The 9,887-nt window shown below is 42.7% G+C and overlaps 1 protein-coding gene across 1 annotated transcript; it reads right to left on the bottom strand.

The window, feature by feature from the left end:
• Positions 1-2,337: 2,337 nt before the first annotated feature.
• Positions 2,338-8,139, bottom strand: FOXA1 (forkhead box A1). Its single transcript, XM_020991410.2, has 2 exons — positions 7,664-8,139; positions 2,338-5,128 (listed from the first exon to the last, which is right to left on the bottom strand). Exons 1-2 carry the CDS (start codon positions 7,736-7,738, stop codon positions 3,791-3,793), a joined length of 1,413 nt encoding a protein of 470 aa, XP_020847069.1. The 5' UTR covers positions 7,739-8,139; the 3' UTR covers positions 2,338-3,790.
• Between the last annotated feature and the right edge of the window lie 1,748 nt (positions 8,140-9,887).

A 9,887-nucleotide genomic window follows, 5' to 3' on the forward strand; every position in this document is an offset into this window, starting at 1 on the left:
TACAGGAAGGAAACTGAGCCTTCACCATCTCCATTGAAAGGACACTGGATCCTATCCCAGAACTTCAAGTTCTAAGGTAAGTCCCGGGTGTCAGAAAGTAGATGTTTTCGCACCAGAAAACAGGAAAGCAACATTCTTGGAAGCCAACGCATGAAATCCACAAACGTTCTCCCTCCTTTCCTGATCACAACTGCTCCAGCTAGAGCTTGGTTGCTTCGCACTAAAGTTCTGTAATGCAGAGGAACAGGGATTTTTTTTTCTTTTTTCTGTTGTTGCAGGCTTCCAAGGAGAGGATTAACAGCCAGAGCCTTCACAGCAAATAGGCACAGTTGTGCTTACAGGAGCAGTAAATAGGCGACTTTCCTCTTTTTTTGTTGTTGACTTTTAGGTCTTGGGCCAAACAAAAGCGTTATTCGCTGGGGGTGGGGCGGCGAACAATGAATAACTACACTTCGGAGGTGCAGACAATCTCGCCTTAGAGCCACTCCCTGCCCTGCCGCCTCCAACAATCCCCCCACTGCACAGTTGTCCCTTGAGCCAGAAAAAGTGCAAAAATGCTGAAATCGCTTTAAAGAGCTCTGAGGTGGGCAGCTGAGGCTCTCGTCCCCTGATGCAGACGATCTGACTGGGTGAATGTTTTGCGGCTTCCACTTTCTTATTAAAGTTTTACCATTTTGGCCCTTCATAACCTTTTAGTGGGCACTGCGGGAAGACAGGGCTCTTTTCCCAACTCCTCACTGAGCAACCTTCCCTATCCAAATCCCAGAGTCCTAGAGAACTGAACACAACTCTTAAGTACTACCGCTAAAATCCGCTGCCGCCGCCGCACACCACCACCAGCTGACTGGAGGGGTTTTCTCCACCTTCAAATTAAAGCGCTTACTAAATAGAATAACAAGAATTATAGAAGACAGGTTCAGTTGCTGCAGAATGGAACAAGAAATTAATTTAATGATTTATTGGGGAGGAGAGACAGACAAGAAAACAAAAAAAAAAGTTTGCGCTTTAAAAAAAGGAAACAAAAAACACTGAGACCAGCTGCAAAGTGAAATACCGTGGCCTTCTAAGAGCCTCTAACACTACTGACTTCCTTGCCACGCGTTTGTATCATACTTGGAATTAGAATTTCACGACTACGATGTGGAGAATTGTTGGAATTTACAGGTTTTCCCCCACCCCTTTGTCTAGGTCTTTAGGCATTCCTTCTACACCTTAGTTATCATATATAAATTAAGTTACTCCAGTAATGGTCTTTTTTTTTTTTGTCCCCTCTGATGGACAGCAGTCCGAATAAGGGTGATTGAGAGCTCTAGTTATTTAAATGGGGAAGTGATCTTCCCTTCTTTCACCTGGAAAATCAATTATGCTATAATTAAGAGAATTACACAATTCTCATCTTGTTCTGCTGCGTGGGGTGCGAATGATCAAAGTAAGAGTTGTTCAAGTTCAAACCTTTCTAAGTGACGGAGTTCACAAACACAGGCTCCTCGCCTGAGATCAGCTTTTTCTTGGGGTGCTGTTGTTATAGTTGATGTCAATCTGCACAAGATTGACAAAGAAATAGGTGGACTGGAAAGCTAGCCTGCTATCAAAGGAGATTAATGACTTTGTGATCGTGGATAACTAACTATTGCTGTAAAATTCATTTAAGCTTCTTAAAGTTCAATAGAAATCACCAATTCAGAGTCCTGGCGACTATAATTTTAGAAACGACGACATTAAAATCATTACAATATGCAGAATTACAAATACCTTGAAAAACCGAGACATATAACTGATCAGGAGCAGAAACGAACTCCTTTATTTCTGTTTCCTCCACTTGGAGTTCGCTGCAGCTAGGACTATTCCGTTGTTGTTGTTTTTTTTTTTTAAATAAGAACAGTATTAACCAGATCTGCTAATTTTGTCATTTTAATTATGTCCAATTGGACTTCATTATGTTTGCATACATCTCAAATAAGGAGGAAAAATCAGGGTGAGTTCCCTCAGGGGGAAAATGGTTTAAATATACGTTATTAGATTTTGCTGTACAAAGCATACCTCGAGGCATACCTCCATTTCTTAAAATGGAAGTCAACATTTCTCAGAATAAAATAATCTTTATAATCTTGGTTCCTAGAATTCCTCTATTAAGTCTCAGCCTGCATATGCTAATTCTGCCTGCAATCATTTTTCTTTGGGAAAATTGAGTTTACTTATGTTAGAGGCATTCTTATTGAATGAATACACCCGTTTTGACTGTTGATAATTTTTCTTTTCCTCTTATATTCAATTCCTTGTTTTGAGAATATTTGTCTTATATTTTACCAGCATGCAATAGCAAGAAAGCAGAAATCCTTATTTGTTAACATTTGCTTTATTTAAAGTCCTTAACTGCAAGTGATCAAAAACATACTCCACAGCTTTAAATCTCAATTATTTTCTTTGCTAATTAAATGAAAATATTTCCCATTACAATCACATTTATAAAAATTAACCTTTTAATTTGTCATTTTAACCATCATTTAAAGCAATATCATCTGTAAAAGAAAGAAATACAAACCATGCAATAAATTAAGAACACTGAGAAAGCAAACAGGAATAATAATAAAAATCCATCTGGCTATGCTAACACCACATCAAACTGTGGAAGGTGCATTAACACTGGATGAAACAAGTGAACAATGGCAATAAGTGGCACAATAAAAAATAATTTGGGGATCTTGGACCGGATTTCAAAATGAGGTACCCTATAACTTGTCTCTCTCCTAATGTTGTAATAACCCTTTTTTTCTGAAAAAATAACATTTCTATAATGACATAATACACAGGTTTATTTTTTATATGTTAAGTGACTCCAGAGTAAAATGACCACATCTCTTTTATTTTTGTCTTTGTATTCCCACTGTGCCAACACATAGCTGATGCTCATTGAGTCATTGATAGTCTGCAAATCAAAGAGTAGAGAGCTACATGTGGGCTTTTTTTTTTTTTAGCAATTTTTCTCAGGTCTGTATGGTGGTGAGAAGGAAAGGGATTGGAGTACCAAATGAGCAATGGTCCTTGTAACATCATTTGGCCAGGCAGCTTTTGAAGACGTAATATGTATATTACCTAGGTATATGTAGGACCACATATACATAGGTAAGCAGAGAGGATATACATGTATGTGTACATATGTATTGAGAAATTATACATAATACATATATCTTTTTAAGTCAACAGCTATCTGAATGGATCAGAAAGATGATCTTTTTAAAAAAGTAACTCTGATTCTTGGATTCTGTTTGTGTTTTGCTACATTAAGAACAGTGCTATCCTTCAATAATTTTTAAAGAGCCCCCAAATCTACTTGTTTATTTATCTGGGTTCTTAACATTAAGAGCATTGCCACATACCTGTAAACTTTGGGAAGTTGGACAGCAAAGAGGGTGAAAAGAAAAACCACACAGATATTTTTACAAGTTTGACCACCTCTTTCTTTTTTTTTTAAATACACAGGGAAAGAGAGAGGACTAGAGGGAGGGAAGGAAGAACAAGCGGAAATATCTTTTTATATACAATTGTGGATCACTAAACTTTGCAGGAAGGATTTTAGTTTGTGTTTAGTTACTTGGATTGCTTTATAATAACATATACAACTCGTTTTGAATACAATAATAAAGTAACAGTCCTTTGCACTGGAAGGGGAAAAGATTGTGCAAAAACGTGAAATAAAAAGTTTATTGGGGTTTCATGAATCGTTTGTTTTTTTTTTTTATTTCTCCTGTTCCCAGAATGGCCATCCTAGAAAAAGCACCAGTCGCAGGAGCTAAGAAGTATTTAGGACCGGTCTGGAATACACACCTTGATAGTAAGAAGGCTCCAGAGCTGAAGGCTCAATTGTGCTCCTCCCGGCCATGGAGGCACTGCTCAGAGGCAGGCTCCCTGGCAGCCCTGCTCCATAGGGTGAGTACTGTAGAGCCTGCTCATAGGCCTTGAAGTCCAACTTGTGCTGCTGCTCGGAGGAGGACATAAGGTTGTTGATGGAGAAGGGATGGTTGAAGGAGTAGTGGGGGTCCCCTTTCAGGTGCAACTGGGACTCGTGGGGTGTCAAGACATGTGCTGGGTGGGAGGGGGGCACCGAGGCTAGCGCCACTGGCCCAGAGGAGATTGGCGGGGCCGAAGAAGAGGCCGCAGTCTTTAGCTCCTGGGCGCCCCCTGTCGCCCCTGCCCCATTGTGGTCCAGAGGCTGGGGGCTGGCCGCAGGACCAGACGCCTGGGCGCCCTCCAGCTGGGAGGATTTCCCGTGCACCCCGCGATGTAACGGGGAGTTGGAGCTCGCGCTGGAGCCTCCCGGGGGCTCCTTTCTGCTTTCTGGACCTCCTTTGCCTACGCCTACACCTCCACCCCCGCCGCCGCCACCGCCTCCCGCGCCAGCTTGCTTCTCGCACTTGAAGCGCTTCTGACGGCGCAGGTAGCAGCCGTTTTCGAACATGTTGCCAGAGTCCGGGTGCAGGGTCCAATAAGAGCCCTTGCCAGGCTTGTCGGGGGAGCGAGCCACCTTGACAAAGCAGTCATTGAACGAGAGCGAATGGCGAATGGAATTCTGCCAGCGCTGTTGATTCTGCCTGTAGTAGGGAAATAAATCCATAATCCACTGGTAGATTTCACTCAGGGTTAGCATCTTGCTGGGAGCTTGTTGTATGGCCATGGTGATGAGGGAAATATAGGAGTAGGGGGGCTTGGCATGCGGGTAGCTCCGCTTGAAGGTTTTGGCGTCCCCTCTGCTGCGGCTTAGGTTGGAAGGGGCATACGCCATAGGGCTCATGCAGGGGTTCATAGACCCAGTGTAGGGAGCCAATCCATTCACGGAGGCAGCCTGTTGAGCTCCCATGGCATTCATGCCCCCAGGACTCAGGGCTGCTCCCATGGCGGTCACCCCTGCAGCAGTCATGCTGTTCATGGCACTGGCTGAACTCCCCGGCATTCCAGCCACGGCGCCCGGGCTTAGTCCGGCCCCTAGGCCTGGGTTGGCATAAGACATGTTGAAAGAAGCTGATGTCATGTTGCCGCTGGTGGTCATAGCGTTCATAGTCATGTAGGTATTCATGGTGTTCATGGAGCCTAGGCCTGAATTCATGTTGCTGACGGGCACTGAGGAGTAGGCCTGCGGTGGGGAGAATAAAAGAAGATAAAGAGAAGCGGGCTAATGTAGAGGGGTGTGAGTGATGGGTGTGGGTAATGGGTTGACCTAAGGCCACCTGCACTCCCCTATAATCCAGAGGACCACTCAATACCATATAAATATAGACTGCCCTACACTCAGCAAAGAATGAGGGCCCAGAGGAGCAAGGAGGAAAAAAAAAAAGGGAAAACAAATTCAAATTTCCACAAGCATAGAGGAAATACTAACATAAGAATGGCCCAGAAAGAGGGGTGTGAACCTTATTAAGACCAGAAATTAGGCAAAGTCCACTTTCCAACTACCTTGTATCTTCCTCTATTCTGCTATCCTAAATCTGATTCTTTTAGAAAATGTCCCCCCACCAAAAGAAAAACCTCTAAAAACCAAACACCTTTTTATCCTTTATTTGTTGCCCACAAAAAGCTCGTTTCTTCATATTATATATATACTAAAACCAACTTTCAGAAAGATCTCCATTCAAGAAAAAAAAAGACCAAAGAGAGTGAAGACTCTTTTTGTTACCTAACAAATGTAATTTGCGAGGCCCGAGGCAGGAGCTGCAACAGGCTTTTTAACCAACACTCTCTCCTTCAGTTTCCTATGTCTCTCTGTACAGTATTTCTATTCTGTATTTCTTACCAGAAATTACCTTAAGTAATATGAAGGAGTCATTCATTTTCCTAATGTAGAGCATAACTGGCCTTTAGAAATCTTAATCAGATGGTAGTTTTGTATTTTTTTTGAATTTCCACATAGCTTTGTAAAATCACCATCAAATTTAAGTTAGGTTTGTGCAAATTAAAATTTGGAGGGGAGATAGAGGAGATTTTCAATGTAAACACTTAAGTTTATGATAAGTGTATAAAAACCCTTTGGAAATGTTCAGATATTTGTAATAATTTCCCCTCTTTCCCTAATACTCTCAACATATTCCAGAGTATGGTAATACAGCACATCTCAATTGTAATATTTATTGATATACTAAAATGGACACTTTGATCTTTGTAAAGCATAACCTCAAAACAGAGAGCTTTATCAGTTAGCTACAAACTTGATGATGTATCTGAGAAGCTGGGAAACGAACAATTTCAGTCACTTAAAATTTCTCAAATGTTAATTCTATTCATTAAAAGCTCCACTTAAGACATGCATCACTTTATTGATTTATGTTCACAGCCTAAACCTGTATAGGAGCTCTTTGACCAGAAATAAGAATTTCGGTGTGACTGAGACAGAATAAACAGCTGAAAAAGTTTACATTCTTTAAAAAATTGTCGTAAAATTAAAGCACTTCACAGTAGCATTTTGAAAATGCATCCTGAATAACAAACATATAATTTTTTTAAAGATTAAGCAGGGAATTGCTAACTTTTACTTAAGAGGATATTTGATTCTTATAAGCAAATGTCATTAAATTATGTTTTATCTTCTTCCTTCTCTAGAAAAGGAAAGGGAATTAAAGAGTATTAAAAGGTTACATGAGCTAGAGTTTACTCATGTTTAAATATTCTCTATGCACATGTGAACACTGTATATACAGATAAAGGCATATTTGTCAAATGAATGCAACTATATTATCTATGAAATAGTTCCTGTTGCTATACTAAGCTGTCTATTGCATTTAGAGATTCGTATTACTTTTTACACAGGGACACACAATTCTCAGCAAATGCAGGTTGAATGGATGTGTCCAGGAAGTACCAGTGTAATAAATCTTCTGAGTAATCACGGGGTAATTTCAAGAGAAAACGAGTTTTAGTAGGTGGTAGGCCTATCCACTCTTTCTCAATATTCTTTTGTGCTTATTGTAAAATAAAAGTCAAAAAGTCACCCAAAGTCACGCAAAGGGGGGGTGGGGTGGGGGAACCTACAATGAAGAGAAACAGGTTCTCTGTCTGCAATGGGCCTATTCATCTCTCACCATCGCCACCCAGTGGTTCTACCTAGCAGCCTTTTCCTCAAAGATCTTTCTAAAAGATTAAGTTTTTGTTTTGTTTTTGAATGAACGACTGATTCCTTTGGGTCTATTAGTTACTCAGCTACTCTGGTCAGAGAGATATTTGAAAATGAAAAAAGGGGGGGGGCGGGGGGAAATGGAAGCATCAGCCTTGCAAAGAAGCTCTGGTTTTTCCAAGGGTTCATTTCAACTTGCTCGTGTCCCTGCGTGCCTACGCTGTGGCAGGGCTTGTACTCCAGGTTTCCCTTTTGTGGAGGCAACTGCTTCTCCAAAGGAGAAAACCTACAAAACCCCGAGTTCCTTCTCCTCAAAAGATCTAAATCCTTTTTCTGAACCTGGTGACATCTCTCTAATTCCTGATCCATCTGACCCCAAATCTCAGTCCTTGGATTATGGTTTGTTTTCGTTCGTTCAGGACTAGGCATAGTTAGCAGTCGTCGCAGTTATCTAAAAGATCCCCAGTCCCACGAATTAGTTTGTCTTCCCCCGATTCCCACTGCCCCCGTCCTCTTTTCCTCGCCTTCATGAGCAGCAACCTTAGATCTCCCAGCTTCACTTACCTCCTGAGATTCCGCGTAGTAGCTGTTCCAGTCGCTAGTTTCGTGCCCTTCCATTTTCACCGTACCTAACATCATGGAGCCAACCTGCCCGGTGTAATCATCCAGCCCTTTGCAAAGCGGCGGGCAGCAAGGAAGGGAGAAGGAGGAGAAACAACCAGCAACAATAATAACACTACAAAAAGCCCTAACCAAACCAGCACCCCACCTAGGAGGAAGCCAATTCCCGGTGTATGCTTTATTGGAGCTGGTGGGGGGAGGGTTGGGGAGAGGGAAAGGCGGGCGTAGAGCGGCGTGGGTGAGAGACACTTGAGAAAGTGAGGAAGTGCCGGCTGGGATGCGAGTGGAGTTGAGCTGATGTGGATCTTACGTCGCCCAAGTGCCCACCTCCTTCTCCTCTCCCCATTTGTCCGCTGCACAAAGACGCTTGCACCTACAAAGCCAAAGATGCACCTGCAAACAAACGGGCACCAGCCACTCTCAATTCCTCCCACACCATCTCCCTCTCAGTCACCCTAACTCCCTTCTTTCCTTGTCGTACAGCCCCCTCCCCCAAACTAAGGCGTCACTTTATTTGCAAAGCAACGTAATTGGTTTAAGCTTGGAGGGAGAAGAAAGAGGGAAGTGGGAAGAAAACAAAAAGGGAAATATTCTCCTTTGGAAAGAAAAAAAGTGGGGCCGGCCTCACAGGATAGCAGATCTCCCTAAATGAATGCTGTAGCTGAGGCGGTAGTGGCGGGGAAGGCTCTGTGTGAATTGAAAGTCAAAGGACGGCCGGCGTCAAAGCCTGGAGATTAGGAGACTGTGTTCACTAAACTGCAATCGAGGTTCCCCTTACTTGGGCGCCCTACTGTTTTCCAGATGGCTGCTTGGGAACGGCTGCCATCACAGAGCCTAGTAATGCCAGCTTAGAGTCCTTTTTTACGCCCACTATTCTCACCCTCTCCCCCAAATCTACATCGCCTTCTCTCAAGTCTCTTTTCCTTGTTCAGCCCTTTACCTTGTTCAACTTCCCAAAGTTCAAACCTGGGGTTTTCTATAGTGAGAAGGGTCTAGGATGCTGACGTGCTTCAAACCTAGGACTTTTTTTTTCGCCCCAGCTTCCGCCTCATTACAAAAATAATAATAGTTTTTGCTCTGTCACTGGAAATCCAGTCATCTGAGTCACCCCAAAATGACGTTAAAGCCAACCCCAGAATACCCAGGCTAGCTGCAGACCGGGATGCACTGAAATGTAACCCGTACCTGCGGCTACAGCAGGTGAGTCATGGTAATAATTTTATATCTTTATGACATTTTTTTCTTGGCCGGGTTGTCCACTCCCCTTGTCATCTGAAGCAATCATAAAAAGAAAAAAGAAAATGAGGGCAGATGTCTGTGTGCTAGGGCAGGCAGTAGGGAGCAGCTATTTTTGCTTCCTCACCTTCTCTTTTCCTCTGCCCATTGGAAAGCGGCTGGAGGCATAGTTTTCCTTAATAGAGAAAGGTCAGGGTAAGGTTGGGGACTATAGGAATGTGGGGGGCGGGTGGGAGGGAGCGAGTGAAATTCCTCTAAATCATCTGACTCATTTGAAAGAGAAAGATCCTCTCAGAGTCCATATCTGAACTGGAAAAAGCACTGTTCCCCAACTGCCCCCTACCTCCACCATAACTTCATTTTCACCTATAACTTATTTAAACTATAATTGGTAAGACTCCAGTCTCCTGCCTTACTGTCTACCATGACTACTACAGATTAGAGGTGAGAAATCTTCCATAAATACACACACACACACACACACACACACACACATATCTTGGTCATCATAAAGTAATGGTGTTGACAGGGTTTGTGTAATAGGGAAAGCTATATTTTTTTCTTTTTGCTTGAGTCTGGGTCTAAAGTGGTATCAACTCCATGGATGATAAGAGAAGAGGTTGTGTGTGTGTGTGTGTGTGTGTGTGTGTGTGTACATGCATGAATGGGCTACTTGTGTCATTGATTCAGAGAATTAAAGGCAGAAGGGACCTTGGAGTTCTGAGTAACCCTCCAGATATAACTTAAGTGACTTACCCTGGGGTTTTACTGCTATTGTCTGAAAAGGGATGAGAACCCAAGATTTTTTGACTTGGAATCTAGCCCTTCACTCACAGTGGAAAGCACTTGCCCTGAAATCAGAACACCTGGGTTCAAATGGTGGCTGTCCTACTTCCTGCTTGTGTGATCTCAGGCAAGTCACCTAACTTCT

The sequence above is a fragment of the Phascolarctos cinereus genome, unplaced genomic scaffold, assembly GCF_003287225.1.
Source record: "Phascolarctos cinereus isolate Bilbo 61053 unplaced genomic scaffold, phaCin_HiC Scaffold_2;HRSCAF=192, whole genome shotgun sequence".
Classification (NCBI taxonomy): domain Eukaryota; kingdom Metazoa; phylum Chordata; class Mammalia; order Diprotodontia; family Phascolarctidae; genus Phascolarctos; species Phascolarctos cinereus.